Source organism: Cetorhinus maximus, chromosome 10 (assembly GCF_964194155.1).
Source record: "Cetorhinus maximus chromosome 10, sCetMax3.hap1.1, whole genome shotgun sequence".
Taxonomy (NCBI): domain Eukaryota; kingdom Metazoa; phylum Chordata; class Chondrichthyes; order Lamniformes; family Cetorhinidae; genus Cetorhinus; species Cetorhinus maximus.
This window is the reverse complement of record NC_135888.1, coordinates 80,908,281-80,934,497: the sequence shown is the minus strand read 5'-3', so window position 1 is coordinate 80,934,497 and position 26,217 is coordinate 80,908,281. Positions and strand designations below refer to the sequence as shown.

The window sequence follows — 26,217 nt, the reverse complement described above, 5'->3', positions numbered from 1 at the left end:
TGACCTGTAGTTCCCTGATTTATCCCTTCCTCCCTTCTTGAATAACAGTACCACATTGGCTGTCCTCCAGTCCTCTGGCACCTCTCCTGTGGCCAGAGAGGTATTGAAAATTATTGCCAGCACCCCTGCTATCTCCTCCCTTGCCTCACTCAACAGCCTGGGATACATTTCACCCAGGCCTGGAGATTTATCTACTTTTAAACCTACCAAGCCTCCCTTTCTATGCTAATTTCTTTAATTATATCGTAGCCCTTCTGCCTGTTTTCCATATCCACATCGTCCCTCTCACTGGTGAACACCGACACAAAGGGCAGAATTTTGCCCTCTTTTAACTCCTTCGCTGCCTCGCCTAAAGTCTCTATATCCTGGAATATTGAGCTGCCAATCCTGCCCCTCTCTCAACCATGTCTCTGTGACAGCAATAACATCATAATTCCATGTGTTAATTTGTGCCCTCAACTCATCTGCCTTATTTGCCAGACTCCTTGCATTAAAATAAATACCATCCAACCTTGCCAAACTACCTTGTGCCTTAACTGGCCTATAATTTCTATGCCTTCCAGACTCACTTGCTCTCTTCTAATTTTGGCTGTGCATCTCCCCCTGCTGAACCTCCTCTCAGAATCCCATCCCCCTGCCAAGTTAGTTTAAATGCTCCCCAACATCACTAGCAAACCTCCCCGCAAGGATGCTGGTCCCATTCCAGTTTAGGTGCAAGCCTTCCGCCTTGTACAGGTCCCACTGCCCTCAGAAATGGTCCCAATGTCCCAGAAATCTAAAGCCTTCCCTCCCACACCATCACTCCAGCCACGCATTCATCTGGGCTAACCTATTTCTATGCTCACTAGCACTTGACACTGGAAGTGATACAAAAATTATTACCTTTGAGGTCCTGTTTTTTAATCTGTTTCCTAGCTCCCTAAAATGCAGGACCCCACCCCTCTTTCTACCTATGTCGTTGGTACCAATATGTACCACGGTCTCTGTCTGTTTGTCCTCCCCCTTTAGAATGCCCTGCAGCCGTTCAGTGACATCCTTGACCCTGGTACCAGGGAGGCAACATACCATCCTGGAGTCATGTCTACTGCCTCAGAAACACCTGTCTGTTCCTCTTACTATCGAGCCTCCTACCGTTATTGCTCTTCCCCTCTTTTTCCTCCCCCTCTGTACAGCTGAGCCACTCACAGTGCCATGAGCGTGGCTGCACTCCCCAGAGGAACCGTCACTCTCATCGTTTTCCAACACAGAAAAACGGCTCTCGAGCGAGATGCACCCTGGGGATTTCCTGACTACCTGCCTGACACCTTTCTTCTGACTGATGGTCACCCATTCCCTCCCTGCCTGCACTTCCATAAGCTGTGGGGTGACCACGTCTAAAAACGGGCTATTGACGAAACTCTCAGCCTTGCGAATGAACTTCAGTGCATCCAGCAGCTGCTCAAGCTCCGAAACTCAGAGCTCAAGTAGCTGCAGCTGCTAGCACTTCCTGCACACGTGGTCGGTCAGAGCACAAGGACCATCTAGGATTTCCCACATGTTGCAGGTGGTACATAACACGGGACTGAGCTGCCCTGCCATGCCTCTAGTCGAAAAAAAACCCCATACTTTAAGTTAAATACTGTAAAAAAAGTTAAATTATTTATGTACTTTAAATAAAAACTAGAACATTTACCTTTCCTTAGCTTAATCTGTTTTAAACTGAAGAAAAAACTGGAGAAAAACACTTACCCACTACTCACCAATCAGCTCTCACCTTTGTGCTGAGGTCACTTTTTGAAGCTTCCCCGCACTAGCGCTGGTTCTGATCTCTCCGCCACTCTCTCACACTGTCTTGTGATGTCACTCTTGTTATTTTCAACAAGAACTGACTGCAGGACACTCTTCCCAGACTGTTTCACCGTGATGCTGACTGCAGGACACTCTTCCCAGACTGCTTCACCATGATGCTGACTACAGGACACTCTTCCATAGATTGGAGGGTTGAACCCTCTGGTGGTGTTGTTGGAGCCATGGGGCTGGCTATTGCTGCCGGGGGCCCCTCTGTTGACCACAGATCAGCCATTAAGGAAGGCATCCCCTCCTCTCCTGGCCCAGGCACCCACTTGGAAGCTGATACGGTTTACTTGGCGCTCTCCCCATGTGACAGAACCTGTTCCGATGCTGGTAAAATGCAAGCGTAGGTGGGAAGTGGCCACTAATTGGCTGGGTTTAACTGCCTGCTCACTTCCAGTCAGCCGACAATCAAGCCGCTCATGTTGCTGCAGTTGAGAATATCCTCAGGCAGTGGGAAGATTTTGGGCTGCCTTCCTGACGCCCTCTGCCACCATTTTACAAAGCCTCCCACTTCCTAACCTGTCTATGGAGGGCTGGTAAAATTCAGTCCGATATTTCAACAGGTATATCTCAAGCAGACCAGCAAAATCTAGCAAAAAACTTAACTGTTTCAATGCAGCTAATGGTCCTGTTACGTCATCAGTTCAATCACCCTCAAAATTTTTGTGTTTACAGTGATTCCTTTCATTTGCATAACAAACTGAAATCTGCAGCAAAGATCATTCTTCAACTTTCCTTGCATACTCCCTCCCCATCCTTATCTCTCTCTAATTAAAGATTAAATGTAGGGATGACAATTTCTCTTTTCCTTCTCTGGTCTTAACACTGGCAGCTGTGCTTTTTTCGGGCAAATAATGTTCATTTGATATTTCCACTGAAGTCAATAACAAAGGCACAACATGCAACACTGGCCCAAATGTAATGGTTGTAATGACAGTCAGTGTTTGCCGTCATTACCTCTTGAAAATTATATTGATTTCTGAAGCCAGCACATGCGTAGCTAAATGGGGAAACCTGGAATTTGCTGTCAGAGATGCCCTGCTTCTCCATATGGGGTATTAAGTCATAATGTCTGCTGAACAACCCCTTAGGAAAGGGAAAATTAAGTTTATAAGAATTATCTGAATCAATTATCTGACCTCATGTTCTTAGTGTAATGACTTACACTAGGTTGATATACATTTTTAAAGTCCATTTATTTACTTCAACTTAAAGACGAAACCCAGTTGATGAACTTTATAAACAATTTCAGTTAATTTTGTTCAGGAGCAATGTTTTGACAAGTGGAAACAAATGTTTTATGATGGAGCAATTAAGTAATGGAGGAAATGTTTTAGTGTTAGATTTGCTTCATTTCTAGTACATAAATGGTCATAGAGTTCTCGGAGTCAACAGCTTCCATGGCCCTTAAGAACTCTATGTTTAGAAAAAAATTGCTAAACAAAGAGGATGAGTGGTGACCTTAGGGTTGTGCAATCCTTATTTAGAAAATTATGCCTGGAGAGGATTAACAGAATATGCTGCTGCAAGATTCTTAAAATGTTATTGTGTTTTTCTCACAGCCAAAAGCGACAAACAATAAGAAAATTGAAAATATGCCAGAAATAAACAAGACAGTGTTTGAGCTACTTTAGTTCAGAGATATCAAATTAAATCTGGCATTCCCTAACACTACCTATATAACAGAGGCAGAGGGCACCATAGACAATAAATTGTCCCATTTCAAGGAACTGGATGGGAAAAAAAGAGGGAAAGAAGTGGAGTATAAGCGATTAAGTATTGTAATATTTGTTTAGTCTCTATATTTGACATAGAAGTGTTGTCAGTGCCAGTATGAACTTTACTTATTACTCATTGTTAACAGCTTTCATGTAGCATCTTTGGAGACTGTCACATGTGCCTAATTTTCTGCAAGTGTTTGTAGAAATACCAGCAGTGCAATGACAATTTATCATTTTTTTTAAAGAATTCTATCCTAATTCTGATTCCATCAAGGCCTTCCCTATCAAAAAAAATCATCTTTGAAAACTAGGCTCATAGAAAGTCCTTTTCAATCAAACCATTGAATATGCCTTGATTTGGCCATGCACCAAACTGTCCAATCATGCAAGGGTAAACTTATTTTGGATGCCTTTGTCCTTGGAACCATCTTGGATTAGGAGAACAGGAGGAGGGCCAAGTCTTTCGTATTGTGCAGATGAGGAGAATGGCAAAAGGTCGTTAAGTGTACCTCAAAGTTGCAGATGACCCACAGGAAGTAACAAAGCAACTAGTTGGTTTTACAACCACATTAGGTAGAAAAATTAATATGTATCTAACTATATACAGTGCCACAAATTGGCCCTGGAAAGAAATGATGGCCTGTCAATGCTGTAATTCATTCAATGAAGAGACAGAATTTCATATACTCTCTGGTTTCTAACATTCTTTAATTGTAAGTTTCTTACTTCATTAATGTATCTGTCAAAAAGGAAACTGAAAGTCTATTGAGATTCAGATATATCTGTTATAGCTCCAAGGAACAATTATGGTGGAGATAATGATTCCAATTGGAGTAAGTTTAATAGATATTAATAATATTTATTAAAAATATTATTAATATGATAATAATTTTAAATTTAAAATAAGTTCAAATAAACACAGTTACATTTGCTTTTTGACAGTAGGTGCTGGTAATGTTAGATAGGTGCACCAGTGCTACAAAGAATGAGGAGGGTGGTCCTTGGGGTGAGGAGTCCCTATTAGTACATGACCAATGGGTAGTCTGCACCCCGGGGTTCTACCTGCCTTTTTCTTCTATCATACTCCTCGGTCATGGGCTATGTTACCTCTCCCTCTGCTAGTCTGCTGTAATCAATCACACGCTCTCCATATACATTGTTTGTTTCTCTTATTTCTCATTATCACAAACTTTTGCCTCACCATCATCATTTCTGCCATTTAAATATTTTCAGACATCCATATAATCAGTGACCAGTCACAGCAATTAGGGATAGATATTAAATGCTGGACTTGCCAACAAAACCCACAGCCCATGACCAAATAAATAAAATCACTTGTGTGGCCCTCTGTAAATGCAGAGCATATGAAGCTAGCAAGAATCAGTTAAGAATCAATAAAGACTCCCCAAAACTATTTCAGGTGTAAAGTAAACACAAATGACTGTGAAACATATTACAAAATAGTATTGGTTCAAGCTAACAAATGGTGTTATGTTATCACCCTCTAGTGGTTAAAACAGGGGCACATCGGTACAACAAAGTATAAGAAATTGTACTGGAGTCCTAATCTGTACAGTACATATTGCAGTCAAACTATGAATAAATTTGAGTTGTTTCACATATTCACAAATAATGTGACAATTATCCAAAACTATAGATGCATAACAAATTCTCAACTGCTATCTTGGAAATCTTCTTTTGAGAAGAAAGAATTAAACTTATAGCAAAACACAGTTTAGCTCTGTGGTTCAATAGGTTCTAGCTAAATAGAAGAGATAAGAAAATGTAGGAGATCATTCTTTGAAGTACTGTTCTCATCTAAGTTTTTTATGACTTTTTTGAGCTAAGTACGCCAGTTGATAGTTGCCAGAGTAATGTTGCTGGAGGTCACCGGTAACGGTTATTGGCTTAGTACACAGAGGAGAAGAGTCAATTCTCTCTTAACTCTAAATTCGCTTTATTCACGTCGTTAGATCATCTACATGTAGCTTATATGTCTGGTTAAATATAGACATGCAGTTTACAGCATGTTATACAGTTTTATACCCAAAACTAGGATCTAAACGCACACCCACTAGGTTTCTCTGACACTCCCTGAGAGGTCACAGAATATAAAAGCTAATACCTGAAGAGAGCTGACGCTGGCCAGGCGTCCCGTTCTCGCTCTCTCTTGCGTCTCTACCTTGCTGGCTAGGTTCTTCTGCTTCTGCAATGGTTGGTCTCCGGAGTCTCGCTGCTCCACACCCGAAATCCTTCCAGTATTATACTGAATCTTATCTCTTCAAGCTGTGCTGTCTCTCTCCCATTAGTTTAGGCCTGCTTGCCTGATCTGTGGCATATTCTCATTGGCTCGGTTCCAAGACTTGCAGTATCACCTCGTTCCTCCTTTTCTAAGTAAGGACTCATCACATTTCCTTTGTCTTCAAGACACTCTGCTACTTCAAAACCGGTTCTAGCCAGTTCAGCCCAGTGACTGGACTCAGGTTTCAAAAGTTGCTCAGGCCAGTGACTGGACTCAGGTTACTTCAGGTCAAAAGTTGCTTTTACCTGTGTCAGCAGTCCAGCTGCAGCACCTGGCCAACAGTAATATGGCCAGTCTTCAATCAAAACTCCCAAAGCCTTGGGAGCTTTGAGTCCCACATTGCTCCCACATTGGTCCCACATTGCAGGCTACTTATTCAGCAACCCGAAAAGGAATGGGAGGCTGAGTGACCTTCAGTAGGATTGGAACCCATGAATTTGAAAAAGTATTTTTTTCAAATTGTAACAAAACACCAGAACACACCGAAGGTCAGTCATCACCTGTAAATACTTAATCAGAATTCTGAAACATTAACCAGTCTATTCTCTTCACTGATGCCAACTGACCTGCAGAGTGTTTCCAACATTTTTTGTTTTCAAATCAGGTTTCTCCTACTATGCAGTTTTTTTTACCTTGGAATTCGTTCTATGCAGCAACCAAATCAGGAAAATTCCTCTCTCCTTACAAAGGCAATCCAAAGAACAATTCCAGGAGGTAACTATGACCATGAGGTACATTACCCAACATAACATCTATCTTTTGTATGCATTGAACTGATAGCTCAGATTATTCGCCCAAAAGAGCCCGGAGTGGAAATTCAACTCGCAAGTTTCTGACTCAAAGCTGAGAGAGTTACCAAAGAACCAAGCTGCTAAATAATAGACAAAAGGTCTACATTTGTCTCAAATTTATTTATTCTGCCTTGGTGTAAATCCAGAAGTTATAGCACCCAGTGTAGGTGTTCATTATCTTTTGGAAGGAGCTAAAGGAAATTTCTGTCACTTTTAATACCAATATTTAGGCAATGAGCAGTTTCATTAATATTCATAATCTCATAATAAAAAGTTCAAATGAAATTCACATATTCAACTAGTGGTGTTATTATAATGATATAATACTTATTCACTGTACAAGACATAAGGTACCAAACACTCATAAGGGATTGAGTAACCACATTGTGAGTTAATTTATTAAGACATCAGAGCTGTGTGTGTGCATGCTCTGCTTGAAGCAAAAGTGAAACTAAGACTGGATCACATGACACATTTCCCTTTTAGTGATGTCATGCTGATATCCTGTGAAAGCATATTATAACATCCCCCTTTCTTTTCAAAGATACTTTCCCCCCTTTCAAAAAAGTATAACTACTTACAATACATGTTCATGTTATATAATTGCATAGAACTGATGAATCTATGAATCTCTTAAGCATAAAGGTAATCTGCTGGTATGCCTAGATCTTATGATAGTAACCTTGTCTGAAGGTTTCTTTAATTGCTTACAGTGATCTGCACGATTGTCATTCTTGGATGTTGTTATGAAAACCAAACTTACCGTGCTATTGAGAATAGAGGTCAGGAGCTTCAACTCTCGATGGACCTCACAGCTTTTGCTCTATTGCAGAACTGCACTCATGTGCAGTTCTGCATTTCTACATTTTTTGGGCCCAGCCCACCTGTGCAAGAGGAAAAAACAGTGTGAAGAGCCAGGTCAGGTGACTGGGAGCAGAGTGCCATAGAAGACTAGTGTCCTAAGCAGGTGACAGGGAGAGGTCCTAAAATAAGAGTCCCAGGCAGGGGCAGGCATGGATTACAGTTCAGTTAAAAGGAGAGGAGCAGAGAAACAGGCTGAAAACAGGAAAATGGCTGTGGGTAGCCAACTGCAAGTGAAGAAGGCACAAGGGAAGCCCTGGTAATCAAAGAGGACTTAGAAGAAGCCCTTAAGGTCCAAGAAGGCAGCTGGTGATTCTGTGTTGAGGGCTGTTGAGGTGAAGGTATCTCTTTGCAGCAGTGGTAGCCTGCTTGGCACCGCTTTTGAGTTGGTATTTGAGTGCAGACTTGGGAATCCAGGGGAACGGAGTCGCGGGAGATGAGATTGAAAACCTGCGAGTGGGCTGCTATTGATGCCATCCGAGATGGAGCAACTTTTTAGATAATTCCCAGGTTAGATCTTTTAAGGTGAAGACTGGAATTCCTTGTGAGAGAGACAGGGTTCCAGTGAGATTGGTGAACTTGCAGTGTTACTGAAGTCTGGGTGGGTTGTTGAGAAATCCGTGGACCCTGTATTGGTCACATCTGCCACTTATTGTGTAGTATAGTGTGTTTGACCTCAATTAGCTTGTTAATTCACACGTACCTCATATCTACCCTGAATGTTAGAGTATAAGATAGATATTGTAAATTGTTTTATCTTTTTTACCTCTGTTATGATATGGCAGGTGATATTTGCCAGGCTGACTAAATCCCAAAGGGAAACTTGGCCATAGGATCACAATGAGTTTGCAATTATTATGAGAAGGCTTGTGTACTGAAATGCGAAGTAATGGGTCCTCTGCCACCTTTAGAGATTTTAAATATTAAATTAAAACATTTATTAACAGAAGAAAAGAAAACTTAAACACAAGACCATAGTTACATCGTTACATTTAGTTTTATAACAGTTCTCACAAGATTTCTACTTAGCTAGACTCCCAACTACACACCCCTTTCAAGCAACAGTCCAAATAGATTCTTAATCTATAAAACATCCAGCAGTATTACCACAAGCACCCATTGTTGCTATATGGGAAGTGTTTCACAGCTTCTCTCCCTCTTACTCAAAAATGGAACTCAAAAGCTTTTTAACACAACCTTGGTTACTGGAGCAGCAAACTTCTCCAGGATGGCTGGAGGATTTTTCCCACAGGTCTGTTTTACAAAGTACACCTTTCACGATCTCACACGGCCACACCTCATACAGCTTTCCATCTTTCTTTAAATATATTTTCTCCCTTTTGATCTGTAAATCCTATTGTTTCACCCTTGCTTTGGAAGTTACTTTTCTCAGAATATAAAAATCTTTCATGTTGTCATTATAGCCAGCACTTTTGGGAAAAATGAACTTAATAGCTTTGCCTTATTTATCTTTCCAGTTGTAAACATCTTATCATGTCCCTTTGCAAATCAAACAACCTCTCAGCTTATCCAAAAATGCAAATTCCATTCACACTGTATCTGTTGAGACTTCATCCTAGCTTACCTCATCTCCATTTCAAACGTTTGTTTGTTTTACACCTTATTCCTTTTGATGATTCAAACCTTGCAGTCTGACCGTCTGCAGTTTAATTAAATTGGACACACACACACACACGCACACACACACACACAAACATATTCCGCATAAGTCTGCTTCAGTAGCCCATAATAATATTAAGGAAAAAATTATATTTCCTTTACACTTTGTACAGTAAAGTTTATTTTTGTTTGTTCACAACCCATGGAAGTTTGTAGCTTCCTTCACTGAGCAAGTATCTTTAATCTCAAACTTTGTTTACTTTAAACAAAATGTTACTGGTCCCTAACTGAAGCTTACCAAAAGCTTGGATCATAATAATGTTGTTCCTGGTTGCATTTGGGATCTTGTTCTAGATGCAGTAGGACTCTACGGTGGTTGAGGAGCTGGAATGGATCTGATTTGTCCTCGGTTAAGCATCACTGTTGCACCTTTGTGTGCAATGACTTAATAGGATCTTGGTTCTGAACAAACCCTTGTCACCTCGGCTGGCTGCCACGTATCTTTTGTGGGATCCTGGAAGCGAACTTGTTGTCCCAACTGTAAACTTGGCAATTCGGTATCTGCACTTTTGTTGTGCATGTTAGTCATCTTCTCTTGTGGTTTTAAAAGTTGCTCTCTAATTCTTGTGAGAGTAGAATGGATCAGAGCAGTTAAATTGGTAAGTACCAGTCTGCCAACCACGAACTCTGTCAGTGATGGAATAGTTGCACTTAAAGGTGTCACTCTCAGATATAATATTGCAATGTGTAGATCTTGTAGATCTTGCTTGGACTGTCTACATTTGGCAACTAGGGATTTCACCATTCATTCAGCTAGGCCATTAGATCCAGGGTAATGAAGAGAAGAGATAATGTGATCAATATTCCACTTCTCACACATATCCTGAAATGGTTTACCAATAAATTATGAACCGTTACCCATAACGATTTCTCTAGGTACATCAGATAAACTGTAAATAGCACTTAGAGTGTGCACGACAGTAGTGCTTGACGTATTGTGCAATTGTCAAATAATGGGGTTATTGGTAAAGTAGTCAACGATGACGAAGTCAGTGCCATGGACATGAAAGAGGTCAGGTGTGATTTTGGACCAAGGATGGGTAGGAACTTCACATGGAATCAATGTTGCTTTGTGCTGACTTGGCATATGCTCTTGACATGCCTTTCACTTCATGACAACAGTTTCAATGTAATTGTCCACATCCAGCCAATAGGCTGTCTCTCTTACGAGTCTTCTCATCCAGCCTATGCTCACATGTGTGTGCTGAAGTTTTTGAAGAGTGTCAGGTTGCAAAGATTCCAGTATGATGACCTGCCTGCCTTTAAAAATGACACCCCAGGAGATGTCCAGCTCATCCCAATAAGCCAAAATTGTCTCACGTGTTCGTTGACATGCTGACTCAGGCCATCCTTCGATGATGGCTTTCCACAGTTCCTGTACTGTTGAATCTTTCATTGGTTCTTCTTGTAGCTGCTGTCATATGCGCTGTGGAAAATGTATCAGATCATTTTGGAGAACAACTTCAAGGTCAGTGTCAATTAAGTTAACTTGTAGATCTAAGGATATATCTTCTGTTCTTGCTGGGTTAGGCAATCTGCTACTCATGGGGCTGAATTTTCCCCCCTTTGAGGGGGAAGTTAATGGGTGGGCACGCACAGGCGCGCTTCCGATCGGCGCCCCTGATTAGGGGCACAGCGCCATTTTACATGGGCAGGCCAATTAAGGCCCACCCAGCGTGATGTCCACACAGAAGCGCTATGCGCTCCCTGTGCAGGCGGGGGGAATCTCAAAATCGAGAGTGCGCTCTTTCGCGCAAACGCACGAAAGAGCGCACTCATCTCTCTGAGGCTAAGTGCTGCTTCAGGGAGATCGGCTGCAAATATCAAAAAGATAAAAATAGAAAAATCAAATTTCCCTAACATGTCCCCTCATGTGACAATGTCACATGATTTGGGACATGTCCATAATTTTCACAAAAACTTTATTAAAATTTTTTAAAAGCTACATGAAACCTCATCCTGCTCGTGGATAAGGTTTCATGCTTTTTCCAATTTGCTCTGGGGCTCCTGGCCTGCCGGGCAGGTCCTTTAATTACTTAATAGCCTCTGTTAATGCCCTCAATTGGCCATTGACAGGTCGGCGGGGGCGCAGCTGATTTTGCTGCACCCCCACCTTCCTGAAAATTTAAATGGGGCGCAGTGACATTGGGAGTTCCCCCCGACATCACCGCATGTCATTTTACACGCGGTGAGCGGGCCCCGCCCCTGCTCGCCGACATGTAAAATCCTGCCCGTGGAACTGACAGGCTATGCACTACAATCTCAACATGAGGGATCCATCTGCTTACCAGCTCTTTACTTGAACACTAGCTCAGTGCTGTGTCTCCACAGCTTTTCTTTGCAGGCACCAGGCTGCATTTTCAACAGTCTCCAATGCTGTGGCTTTGTTGCGGTCTGACCAAAACTCCAAGGGTCTTCTCGTGCCATGTAGCATGATCTAAGGCTGTTCACCATGTCATACCTGTACTTAATCTTGTCACCACCTGTCTTACCACCATTGATCACCATATTGTGTTATTTTAATGATATAATATTTTGGGATTATTTACTCTGCAAGACACAAGGCTCATAAGGAATTGGATAAACACATTGGGGGTTCATTGGTTAAGACTAGGCACATGATAATTGCTATGCATAGGTATAAAGCTTGAAGACATCAGAGCTGTGTGTGTTTGTGCTCTGCTCAAAGCAAAAGTGAAACTAAGACTGGATCACATGACATATTTCCCTTCTAGTGATGTCATGCTGATATCCCTTAAAGGCATATTACAACAGCTAGCAGTTCAAAAAAGATCAATACTTCTAATATTTCAATATAGATGTCAATTCCTTACAGGGAAAGTTGTTTATATGCATTTAATGATTAAATTTCATTAAATTGTCAGTGATATTGTACATGATATAAATCTTATTTATTTTCTTATGTAACATCAAAAGTGACTAAGATAACATTCCCTCCAATATTTGGTTTAAACCACTGAAATGCAAGGTAAAATGTACAAAACAAAAGTGTTGAAGAAAAGAAAGCTATGCTTAGCTGTGTGATTAGAATGCGTCATACATCCAGTTCCCACCTTCTTTCCTCCCAGCTATTATTTCTAAAGTTATATTGAAATAAAATCAATAAAAATGTATTTAAAAACAAAAGACTTGACCCAACCATTTATTTTTGTGCTGTAGGCCTTTCCTAACTTTCAAGCACACAAATGAGCAGTATACTCTAAACTGATCTAGCAACAGAAATATCATTGCCTGGTGGATGCTCGTAGCACAAATAAATAATCCCCCTACGCCACATATAAAAATTCCCGCGATGTTTAATCTTTAAATTAACTCATAAATTCCAGATTAATATTGAGTTTGTTGATCTATGCCAGAAGAACAGTTGGACAATACTATTGCTCTCACTATTTCACAGTTAGGGGAGGGGAAGAGATGGCAATGGAGTTATGAGGTAAGGGTGAAAAATATGAAACAAAAATCAACTTATTACAAACCAGTAATAATTCTGTCCCCCATGGAATATCTGTATTTGTTGACAATGAGCCTGGACAGATTCCACTCTAATACTCTCACAAAAGAGTAAATAAATAACAGTGCATTGTGCAAACTCACTTGAAGAATAAAGTACTAAGGAGTTGCTGGAGTTTGCAGAAATATATTGAAGCATAATCTCAAAGGGAAGTTGGTTGTAAAGTAAAAAGAACTTATCAGCTCTTTTTCTGCGAACAGATTCTTACTTGTGAAAACAGCATTGCTAATTCAAAGTGTTTACTAATTATTTTATCTAATCTCTCATTTTTAAACCTTCAATTCTCCCACTTTCGTTTTACCAAACAGAACTTGCAAACAAAATGCAATAATCAATGCTCAGAATTAACCTTTTGATTTGCTCTCTGGCATTTTAAATATATAAATATCACTTTTAAAGTCAATATTCCTGTCATAATCCTGGTTTTATTTGGTGTGTAATGTACCTTTAAGAACAATACTTGTTAAGCAGGATCACATGATCTCTAATAACCAATAAGAGAGTAGCATGTGCTACCTCAGTAGTCAGTGTCGAGATAGAATTGGAGCTGAAAGCACATGTGTAGTTGCTGCTGAGTATATTGTAAATAAACTTAAAGTTTCCACCCAAGAATGTCCGTAGATCAACTCTATCACTAATAGTACAACTCTACAACAAACTGGCGATGAGGATAAAACAGGATTGAATAGAAGGAATCAAGTTGAAAAGAAATCGGCACTGTACCTCGGCCAGTGATTGTAAGTAGCAAGTTCCACTAGAGTTGAAGAAGTTATCCCCTCTCAAAATGCCACAATTTTGGAGAATTGATCCTTTTGAACCAGCCACAGATGATTGGTCTCAATGCATAGCATGCCTCAAGTTCTTTTTTCAAGCAAATGAGATTACGGGGGAAGAGAAGAGGCGAGCGATCCTCTAGAGTACTTGTGGGAGCAAAACCTACAGTCTGATTCAAAGTTTGATGGCACCCAGTTCCCCTCTTTCCTAGTTTGTCGACAGTGCTGCCCCACCCTGCATTCCCTATTCAAAAAGAACCAACTTGGGAGGCATCCCAGAAAGAAGCTTTCATGAAGGTAAAACAATTGTTGTAATTGCCCAATCTATTCGTGCATTATGACCAGACGAAAGAATTGGCTCTGACATGTCGTGCATCTCCTTAGAGGGTGGGAGCAGTGCTCTCTCATCAGATGGATGACAGCACAGAACGGATAATAGGTTACGTATCAAGAATGCTCACCACAGTGGAAGAGGGATACTCGCAGATGGAAAAAGAAGGCCTGTCTGTCATCTTTGGTGTCAAGAAATTTCACCAGTATATACACAGCCACCAATCAGTGGTTGTAACAGTTGTTTCAGACCACAAACCATTGCTATGATTGTTTAATAAGGACAGGCTATGCCAAGAATGCAACAATGGGCTTTAATTCTGGCAGCATACAAATACACTTTCATACATAGGCCTGGCAATAAAATCACAAACACCGATGCCCTTGGTCGTTTGCCTTTACAAGAAAATGAGGAGCACGTCCCAGTTCCACAGGAACTTGTTTTACTGTTACGTTTCTTAGATTCCTTGTCGGTATGTGCTCGACAGATCAGAAACTGGAAAAGTCGGGACCCAATCCTATCTCAAGTACGAGAACAAATGCTACATGGTTGGTCACAGGAGCCCATATCTGACTAAATGAAACCGTACTTCAACAGAAGACATGAAATAACCAGCCAGGGTGGCATCTTATTGTGGGGAGCATGAGTGATAGCTCCTCCAAAGGGAAGGGAGCCACTTTTAATTGAACTACACAGCGCAGATCATGAATTTCCCAATGAAGACCATGGCACACAGATATCGATGGTGGCCTGGGATGTATAGCAAAATAGGGAGTTTAGTAAAGCACTGTGTGCAATGTCAGCAACTGCAAAAGTTGCCAGTGACAGCTCCGTTACACTCATGGGAGTGGCCAGGTAGATCCTGGGTGCAGTTACACAGTGACTACGCTGGACCTTTCCTGGGAACGATGGTTCTGCTCACTGTCAATGCCCATTCAAAATGGTTGGATGTATATGAGGTGAAGTCACCAATGTCAGCCGCTACTATTGAGAAACCACATCAGACTTTTGCCACTCACGGACTACCAGAAGTAGTTGTTTCCGATAACGGCACGGTATTTATGAGTGCTGGATTTCAACGGTTTATCAGCCTCAAAGGTATCACTCATGTGAAAACTGCACCGTACCACCCTTCCTCAAACGGACTGGCCAAAAGGGCGGTTCAAATGTTCAAGGACTATCCCTCACACAACAACACACCTGCGGGATTATTGTTGAAACACCGTCTCAGGGTGAGATTGAGCTTAATAATGCCGAATTTAGAGGGGAAGGTGGAAAGAAGTCAAGGAAGCCAGAAAACCAGACATGGCTGGCATAGTCACAAGAGGAAATTTACCATGGGAAAACCGGTATATGTGAAAAACTTTGGGGAAGGACCAAAGTGGTTACCAGATGAAATAAGTACGGTGACTGGACCTCTATCTTACCACGTTGAGGTGGATGGCCGGATCATTGGTAAACATGTGGACCATTTAAGGGAGAGACAAATCATCTAGATATGGTTCTACCAGTGACCATGACCTGGTCTGCGTTTCATGTTGAGGATGCTCAACCCAGGACTGATATGTCTGATGCTCCTGTAAGTGTTGAGGATACAGAACTGCAAGTGCCTACCGAAGCACCTGATGTTTGCGCAACTCTGGAAAAGGAGGTTCCTGACAAAGAATCTGAAGTTGTGGAGCTGCAACATTCCATAGAAGCCAGGAAGCCACCTGAAAGACAGAACTTGTAAATTCCTTACCCAGTGTAAATATTATGTTGTCTTGAAAAATATGTACTTGTAAATATAACATGTATAGCCGAGTTAAAGGGGGAGGAATGTAGTAATTATGGTTTTATTTAGTGTGTAATGTACCTTTAAGAATAATACTTGTTAGGCAAGATCACATGATCTATAGTAACCAATAGAAGAGCTGCATGGGCTACCTCAGCAGTCAGTGTAGAGATAGAGTTGGAGTTGAAAGCACACGTGTAGTTGCTGCTGAGTATATTGTAAATAAACTTAAAGTTTCCACCCAAGAATATCTGCAGATCAACTCTATCACTTATGCTACAACTCAGCCACCCTACAACATCTCCAAAGATATTAAACACTTAATTTGTTAAATGTGAAATACATGAAGTCTAGGTTGGCTGGCTTTGTTTAATTCTCATCTTAGTAGATCCCATTTCCTTTCCCAACTTCTAATTCTGGTTACTGTGTCCATATTCCTATTGCTCCCTGCCTTCTTTTTTCCACTTGCCTGTTGTTCATTTTTATCAACTAACTCTCTCATTCCATGAAGGGAGTGAGACAATAGGCAAAGACATCCAGATGGAGCATAGATTATTGCAAGATAAACAGTTCTGCCAGTTGAGCAACATTACCTCGTTTGGCATTCTTAAAGCCAGTTCAGATTCACACTAATAACTATCCAAAGCTATCTGCCAAACTATCTTGATCTCTTTTAATGTTAGAAAAGAACAGATTTCCCCATCATCTTTCTTCACATTACAAATGTCACCTACACCAAGAGGTGGAGAGCAGAGCTCTGCTATACTTGGTTAGCTTGTGGATTGTGTTATGAACAATGTATAATTTTAGGTTGAATTTTTATATATACATATTTATTATATTATATAATATAATGTGTGTATTAAGAAAGGTAAAATTGTTTCAGTTTCATTTAGGTTTTGTTTATTAACCTTGGTGTCTGGGTGTCTGGATCGACTTGTGACTAAAACGTTTCAGGTCTTTTGGGTTTGTTTGTATATATACATTTTTAATGAGGTCTTACAACCCCTGAAGTTAAATAGATAGGTTAAAAGGGATTGAAAGTTCAGTGATTCTGGAAACAAAACACAAAGTAGAAAAGCTCTATTGTTGCCTCGTGACAGTGATTCAGTGACACAGAGACAGAAAAGACAGAAGTTGCGAGAGGGAGTGTTCAGAGTGTGTGTCAGAGAGAGAAGACAAGGATTATAAGCTCTCTGAGAAGAAAAACTGCAAGGCTAATGGGACTGTAGTTAACTGTATAATCAGATATGGGGCTCAGTAAAGTGATCAGTTTAGTGGAGATGCTACTGGAAGACTGAGTTTAGGGAACTCATTTGTTTGCTCTGCAGTTGAAGAAGCAGTGAGTTTAGGAAGAGGCTTTTGGATATCTCAGGGAGAGATACGAGCTGGGTGAGAAGCATCAAGTGGATGCTTAGGAATTCACTGGAAGAAAACTGTTTGCAACTGTACCAGTCCCAAGCGAGAAGCCTTTATGTCAAGCTAGTGGTAACTCCTCACTGGTTTGTGTGTCTGGAAAAATATTGCTGGGGTAAAGGAATAATGTTTGTGGATGTGGTGCCAATCAAGTGGGCTGCTTTTTCCTGGACTGTGTCAAGCTTCTTGAGTGTTGTGGGAACTGCACTCATCCAGGCAAGTGGGGAGAATTTCATCGCGCTCCTGACTTGTGCCTTGTAGTTGGTGGACAGGCTTTGGGGAGTCAGGAAGTGAGGTACTCACCACATGGCTCCTAACCTCAGACCTGCTCTTGTAGCCACGGTATTTATATGGCTAGTCCAGTTCAGTTTCTGGTCAATGGTGACCTCCAGGATGTTGATAGTGGGGGATTCAGTGATGGTCATTGAACATCAAGGGGCGATGGTTGGATTCTCTCTTGTTGGGGATGTTCATTGTCTGGCACTTGTGTGACGTGAATGTTATTTGCCACTTGTCAGCCCAAGCCTGGGTATTGTCCAGGTCTTGCTGCATTTGAAAATGGGACTTCTGAGATATCTACACTCCTCCAATTCTGATCTCTTGTGCATGCTCAATCATAATTGCTCCACCATTGATGGTTGTACCTTCTGTTGCCTAGGTTCTGGAATTTCTTCTATACATCTCTCTATCTTTCATACCGCACTCACTTCCTTTAACACATTTCTTAAAACTGATCACTTTGACCAAGGTTTGGTCATCTGACCTAATATCTCCTTATGTGGCTCGGTGTCAGACCTTGTTTTATAATGCTCTTATGAAATGGGTTGGGGCATTTCATTATATTAAAGGTGCTATATTTGATAAGTTGCTTTTATTGTTGTTAAGCCTGCATAAACTTCAGCTCATTCTAAACTCTCTCTGAACTCACACAAAGTCCTGTTCACAAATCATCTCTGTGGTTGCTGACCTACATTGATTCCCTTTTGGGCGACATAATGAATTCTCATCCTTGTGTTCAAATCTCTCCATGGCCTTGCTCTTCCCTACCTCAGTGACCTCCTCCAGCCCTACAACCCTCTGTAAATTCTGCATTCCTCAACTCTGACCTCCTATGCATCCCTGATTTCCATTGTCCTACCATGGGTGGCCATGTGCTCAGCTACCCAAGCTCTGGAATTCCCTCACTACATCGCTCTGCCTCTCAATCTCTCTACTCCTCTATAATGTCTCTTAAAACCTATTTCTTTTATCAAGATTCTGATCACCTAGCCTAATATCTCTATGTAGTTTGACGTTAAATTTTGTGAGATCAGGCTCCTATGAAGTGCTTTGGGACATTTCACGATATTAGAGGTGCTACATAAATATAAATTATTGTTCAGGATTTCATTAATAGAGTTTAGAATGACTTTGTATGTTCATCGCTCATTCATATCTCACTCAAATACAATCCTTTGTGTAATATAGCAAGCAATTCCCTCAGAAAATGTGTTCTCAATATTTTACGAATGACAATGATGAATGGCAGTTTCATCTCTGTTCTAGTCACAGCTGTAACGAAGTGAAGAGACAATACACAGAATAGAGTCTAAAACAGAACTAAAACTAAATTAGGCAAATGTCGCTGGAACTCCCTGATAGGAATTAGGAGCTCTTCAAAAAATATTGAGATAGTGTTATTCTGTCATTTAGATATTAACACAAGGTTGGTTTAACTATGTATAAATGTGAAATAGACAGTATAACTCAGGAATGATTTGACCTCCCACTTTACTACAGCAGCTAAGATGCCAGCTCTATTAGATAGTCTTTCACAGCTTTCTATTCTGTCTGGGTGGATGATGATTCCAACCTTATATGAAGTGACATATTACAAGTACCGATTGGATCTGTGAACTTTACAAAGCTTTTAACCTTCTTGATGTTAGCAGCAAGTTCTCTTAGAATTTTAAAATCAGCCACACTGTGCACACTAAGTTCTGTCCATGCAAAATGTTTCTTTCTTGCTGACCTCAACCTGAGAGTTACCCTGGCCAGTGTAATACTGGTTTGCCTTGCTGAGTGGCTGTACAGTTACTGGTGTGAGATAATATTTGTTGTGCAACCAAAAAAAACCTTTCATGAAATTGTTCAATTTTATTGGTTAACATTGAAAGAAGTACTTAAATCTATATCTGGTATTATGAAAATGACATGATATTATTGTGATTTGCCATGATAGTGTTATCAATAAAAAATAATATTCCAATATTTAGCCCATTTTATAATATAAAAATATAAAAGGAAGCTTCAATTTTGTTAGATAAAATATTTAAATATAAAAATACTTGTTCACATTACTGTTAGGTAATGATAAATTCAACATACTGCATTTCAAACATTATAAAATGCTACACTGTTCACTGTTTGCATTATCTTAATTTCTTTGCAAATTGAACTTTCATGTTTAACACTCAAACTTGTACAGATCACTTGATGTTGACAATAACAAACAAGAAAAAGTACCTGCCTGTGGATTCTGTAGGTACAAGTGTTGGTTGATGAGACAAATTAAGTACCATAATAAGAATTTGGTTAAAATGTTAACTTATGTTAAATCTTCATAATTCACTTTTCAATAGTCTTTACCGTAAAAAATATTGCAATTGCTATTTCTTTTAACATTTCTGCTTACAGTTGTCTCTCCATTTATAATAGGACACAGTGCAAGACTTTGATTTTCTGCTTGTTCCACATGGTGTCCACACAGCACATTGGAAACAACAATCATATTCAAATCAAATTTTAAGAACTTAGCTGCAGATAATATTCTCAGCCAAATATTTATCCCATATGTTTTGTAGTGTGGGGGAGCTCCAGATTCCAAAATAGTATTTCTTCATTTTAAGAGATGATCTAATACGTTTCTTGCTTGCAGTGCATCCTTAGTGAGATAATATCATCTTGCCACCTTACGCTATGCTATAAAATAGCAGATACAAAGTGAAGTAATTAAAGGTGAACACCATTTTGGGGGATACGTCAATGTACTTGTCATAGAAAGAGGGATATCCCAGGCTAGAAAATCTGAATGGGTGAAAAAATGAAAGAAAGGCATATTAGATACAGCACCTTATCAGGAATGAGGTATAGGTACCATATCATTTCAAGTCTGCCTTGCACTGTTTTTTTTTCAAAATGACATTTTTTAAAAGAATTTGTGATTTAACAGCAGACTATATGAACTCCAGCTTACTTTATAAAGAAGCTGTTAAATTTCACATGCATTTTCACATGCATTGTAAAAACACAATGGCACCAATAATTTTTGTTAATGCAAGTGGCAAGCAATATAATTTACTATTGTTAGCATGGGGGACTTAGTTATTCTACAGGCTCACTATATAATCATAATATTTGTATCTTAAATACTCTGATAGTCAGAATAATTTACAAAGCTAATGATGAGCTAAACATACTGGAGCGTAGAGCAATACAAGAATTTTTCCCAATGCTGATATAAAATGCTGTGGTCAATCAATCCTGTTGTCTAACTGCCTGGCTTTGGTAAGCATTTAGCTATCTTACTATCACAGAGCACTTTGAAGACACATTAATCATGTTGCTACCAGATGTTTCTATTGTGTTCATTTTGGTTATCAGAATAGAACAAAAGAATTTGTCAGTGCAGTCTAAGTATTCCCCAGAAACTCAAAACTGTGAATTCCTTACTTCTTCTTATCTATCATTTCCTCTCCTTAATCCACTGGCTCTTAGAATCCAAGGTTGGCATTACCCAGTTACCACTTATTGACTTGTTTTGTTTACTATCCTTAGGATTTTAACCTGGTAATGTTCTGTAATATGGACCGTTGACCTTCACCTTGGTTCTTGAATGTAATAGAAAGATAAATGTATTTGGATACAATATGACATTGGCAATTACTTTCAAACAACTTAGCTGTGGTAATGGAGATGTTGCAGGAGTTCATTTTACATTTTATATAACTTCACATTAGCTGTTCATGGGCTTTTCTCACATCTGTGTAGCTCAATGCTAAGAGCCTTTGCTTGCTGAACAAACTGCAAACACAGATCTTCGTTTACAACGTAGTTCTTGTAAATGTTGGCAAGCCTAGTGCAAACGTTAAACAAATCTTGCTTGTTTCCTAGTTCAGTAGCTGCAGCAAAAGCCAAATGGAAGTAGCCAGCAGCATCATATGCATCCTGAAACCAAGGATAAGGAAAATAGTTTTTAGAATAGACAAGACATTTAAACAAAGATGAAAAGTGCTCTAATTTATCATTATTACTTCAAAAACCAGTTCAGGTTTACAATTTTAAATAAATGTTATAAAAAGACTAATTATTATAACATGCCAGACTAGCATCTACAAAGCATATTTAAAAACATGTTAGGTCGGTAATTTGTTTTCAGTAAGTTTAAAAGACCATTTTATCATTAAGTCTGTTTTCTTCCCACCAACCATACACAATTAGCTCAGTCACGTCCCCCATCCAACTTATTTCATCCCCCTTAGGCAATTCTGGGTGTAATTTCCAATTTTTCCCTGGCTCCTAAAATTATCCTGTGAAACTTCAGGTTATCAATCTACATTATTGCCCCTGACCACTCACTTTCTACAGATGATATATCTACGGCACTAGCAACTCAGGAATAATTGTCTTCTGTAGCATTTAAATTTAGATTTAGGACAAGATTCAAGAGGAATTTTTTTCATCCAGGGCCTGAATTTTCTGCGCGTCCCGACACCACTGCACATCATTCCGATCTTCAGATTGGCGGGCGCGCACCAGAATTGGCTGCGCGCCCACCAAACCGTCAAAGGTCTGTTAAGGCCATTAATCAACTAATTGAAGCACTCGTCAGGGCTGCCCATCCACCCTTAAGGATGGCGGGCAGGTGAAGAGCCCAGGCGGCCTTTGCATTTTTCATGGAACCTCATCCACGGGCGGGATGAGGTTTCATGAAGGGTTCATTTATTTAATAAAATGTTTGATGTAAATTCATAAACATGTCCCACTTCATGTGGCATTTTGACAATTTTATTTTATTTTTCAAATTTTTATGAATTTTCTTAATCTCCCTGAGGCAGCTCGAAAGAGCATGGGCCCTGACTCTCCCTGCTCCCCCCGCCCGCACAGGTAGCACTGAGCGCTTCCGGGTGCGTGTCACGCTGGGTGGGCCTTAATTCGCCTGCCAATTAAAATGGCGGCGCATAGCCGATTGCGGGCAGCGATCGGCTGCGCGCCCTCCCCTGACCGCTCCTGCCCAGCCAACCCGACGGGGAGAAAATTCTCCACTTAGGTTGGTGGGAATCTTGATCTTTCTGCCTGAAAGAGCAGTAGAGGCAGAAACATTCATAACCTTGCTAAAGTACTTAGATATGCACTTGAAGAACTATAACCTACAAGGCTATGGGCCAAGTGCAGGAAAATGGGATTAGGCTAGATAGCTATTTGTTGGCGGGTGTGGACACAGTGGGCTGAATGGTCTCCTTCTGTGCAGTAAATTTCTATGATTCTATGAATATTTTATCATATTTCTTTTGTTACGACCATGTGAAGAGAAATGAAATAACTTCTCTATTCTACCACTCCAAGTCTGACCATAACAGGGTTTTTCTGTGAATTTAGAGAGGATGTGCCCGATACTGCCAGAGTCCCACTATTTACACTTGCAGATTATAAAGAATTAGGCAGACAGGTTTTCTTAGGTTAAGCAAAGAACAAGGTAAGTTTATTGAAACTATTTCCCGAATTAAGAAAAAAGCTAGGTGAATCACAACCACCATTCATGTGTGTCACACATTCCCTGGGTCCACACGCACACACTAGTACAGATGGTAGAATAAGAGGATAGCTTAAGCATGTTTTACAGTTCATGAAGATAAACAAAGGAATATACAGTTAGCTGGCCTTTCGCTGCGCTTAATACAGTGATTCCACATTGTAGCCATTTTGTTCAGTTGACTTCCTGAGTATGGATGTATAGAGCATGTTTCTATATTTTATTCGCAAAAGATCTCAGTTTGCAGTAGATTTCTCTTCTCAGGGTTACTTTGCAAATCTGGGCACAATACTTGAGAGAGCGCGAGAGAGAGAAACAGCCTTTTGCAGCTTGCTTTCAGTACAGCTTTCAGATCCCTCATCTCATTGTAACCCAGACCCTTAAAGTACCCTGCTGGCTATATATTCCAGGGAAATTTGATGAATCCATGTCTGCTACAGTCATTGTTTTTAGAGCAGGTAATTGCATTTTGATGTCTCGTCTCAGAACCATTTGCAATGTTTCAGGATGGTGTAAAGCCAGCAGGAGGCGGGATTCTTTCATGCTCCCCAAGGGGTTCAGAGTCTGTTATGTTTCATCCCACTTGGTGCAATGCCACCTTGCATGTTGTAACTTGCATATTGTAGCTGCAGTCCTCTGTTGTCTTAAGAGGATTTCAGTTTTTTTTAAAAATCCAGCCAGAAAAGAAAAATTAGAAATTGTATCTTTAAAACAAAAATATAAAATGATGGAATAGCATAGCACAGAAAGAGTTGACGTTTCGAGGTCATGAGGACTCGAAATGTCAACTCTTTTCTTCTCCGCCGATGCTGCCAGACCTGTTGAGTTTTTCCAGGTAATTCTGTTTTTGTTTTGGATTTCCAGCATCCGCAGTAGTTTTTTGTTTTTAGCACAGAAAGAGACTATTCCATCTATGCCTAGGCCTGATCTTAGAAGTTCCACTCACCTGGTCTGCTCCAGAGCCCTGCAATTATTTTTCCCCTTCATGTATTTATCTGATTCTTTTTGAAAGTTACTGCTGAATCTGCCTCCACCATCCTTTCAGGCAGTGCTTTTCAGATCACAGCAACTCACTGCATTAAAAAAGTTCCATAGCTCATCGGTGATTCTTTTGTTAATTACCTTGGGCAGAATTTTCTGCCTTCTGGGCAGGCGGGCCCGACCCAATCTCCGGCGGGCGGGGAGCTGATCCCCGCCGGAGATGCGGGCCCTGCTGCCATTTTAAGTGGGCGGGCCAATTAAGGCCCGCCCAGCAAGACGTCCGGCGGGAAGCGCTATGCACTTCCCGTGCGGGCAGGGGGATTCCCCAAAAGTGAGAGTGTGCTCTTTCGCGCATGTGCACGAAAGAGCGCACATCTCTCTGAGGCTAAGTGCTGCCTCAGGGAGATCGCTGACAGTTCTAAAAACATTAAAAATAGAAAAAAAAAATCCTTAACATGTCCCCCACATGTGACAATGTCACATGAGATGGGACATGTTCATAATCTACACTAAAACTTTATTAAACTTTTAAAATCCCTACATGAAACCTCATCCCGCCGCTGGATGAGGTTTCATGTTTTATCTATTCCCTGCTGGGGCTCCTGGCCTGCCCGCCAAACTTAAGGTTGGACGGGCAGGTCCTTTCATTGTTTTAATGATCCTGTCAATGGTCTCAATTGGCCATTGACAGGTCAGCATGTGCACAGCTGATTTTGCTGTGCCCCCACCTACCTGGAGACTTAAATGGGGCAGGATGACATTGGGGGTTCCGCCCGACATCATCCCGCATCATTTTGTGCATCGGCGAGCGGGCCCCACCCCCTGCCACCGATGACAAAATTCAGCCCCTTAAGTCTGTGCCTCTGATTACTGAACCTTCTGCTGCCGGAAATAGTTTCTCCTTATTTATCAAAACTGTTCATGATTTTGAACATTTCTATCAAATCTCCCCTTAACTTTTTCTGCTTTACTTATGCAATACCAAGTAAACTAGATTCATCAAAGCTATTAATTACTTAATCAAAGGAGTAAGATCTATTTCTTTATAATTATTAACCAGTTATTTATACAGTGTTTTCTTTAAAGGAATCAATCAATATGCCATTGACTGCTTTTTCACACATCCACCAATCCATTGGAAAATTTCCCTCTAATCCTGAACTCAGAGCTCTTTGTTTCATCCACTTGCCCTCAATTGATCTTATGATTCCTCATCTCACAATGATTCATTTTCATCATTTGTGAATTTGATAAATCATGTGGGAAACCTGCCTCTATACCTTTTTTTCTGTAATGACATCTGTATTTTCTGATTATTGTGATAATTGCCATTTTAATCATTCAATCATTCAGGAAGACACGTTACTATAGAATGGTGTTATGATGGTGGTTTCTGGTTCATTGTCCTGAGACTTGTTCACTGAGAAGCATTGGTCATAAAACACCATAATTGTATTGTGTTTACTACATTGTAAACAGGGAAAGCAACTTCCCTTGGTAAAATAATAGATAACTTTGGTTATATCTATACAAAAGCATGGACTTTCCAACTAATCCCGATGTCAACTCTTTTTCATACTTGACATCTTAATGGTCTAATCTTTAATACAAGAGCACAGGCAGGCTTATTTGATATTCAGCTACTGATGCCTAAACTTTAGTTATCACAAATCTCAATAGCTCTTAAATGAGACAGTAGAATATTTTGATAGAAAATGTTAACATGCAAATATAAAGTTATCATTTGAACATGTGCTTTCTTATTGTGGAGATACACCTAGGGGCAAAATTTTATGTTGCGTGGGTCGGCGCGCACCTGACCCGATCAGGCATAAGATGATGTTGGGCGAGCATCCCCACATCATTGTGCACTCATGCGATATTTCACTCGATGGGTGCGCTTTCGACTGCCATGCGCGTCTGCCGACAATTAAGTGGGCAATTAAGCCCATTAATGGTGCAAATGAACACGATTTTTCATGCTCCATCCAACCTTACAGTTGGCAGATGGGCCAATTGGCCAGGCAGCCTTTACGTTTTTCATGAAACCTCATCCAACAGCGGGATGAAGTCTCCGTTAGGAAATATAATAGAAAGAAATATTTGGGGACAACCTTTTTGAGGTATGCTTTCAGGTGCTTGATTGTGCTGCATGGACATTTCTTGCAGCAATTTTGTGCTTTATTTTATTATTTGCAGGTCTGCAGCTCCCCGGAGGCAGCTGTCTGCCTTCAGGGAGCTCTCTCGAAGCCCTCACCTGCGCCCGCGGTGATGTCATTGCCCGCCCTCCTCCCCCACAACCCTGGCAGGGCTGAGCTTTTCAGCGCACGTTTCATGCTGGCTGGCCGTTAATTGGCCAACCAGTGCAAAATCGCAGTTGGGGTCATTCGCAGTCGGGAGCCCGTTTCCCGGTCACTTCCAAGCCCGCCGA

The 26,217-nt window shown here is 40.6% G+C and overlaps 1 protein-coding gene across 4 annotated transcripts in view; it reads right to left on the bottom strand.

The window, feature by feature from the left end:
* Window positions 1–20,085: 20,085 nt before the first annotated feature.
* Window positions 20,086–26,217, bottom strand: part of LOC144685797 (SH3 domain and tetratricopeptide repeat-containing protein 2-like) — a 99,716-nt gene continuing 93,584 nt past the window's right edge. For all 4 annotated transcript variants that reach the window (XM_078550681.1, XM_078550682.1, XM_078550680.1 and 1 more), the window contains one exon: window positions 20,086–21,220. In XM_078550681.1, the coding sequence (XP_078406807.1) occupies window positions 21,017–21,220 (204 nt within the window). In that variant the 3' untranslated portion in view covers window positions 20,086–21,016. The remainder of the gene's footprint in view (window positions 21,221–26,217) is intronic.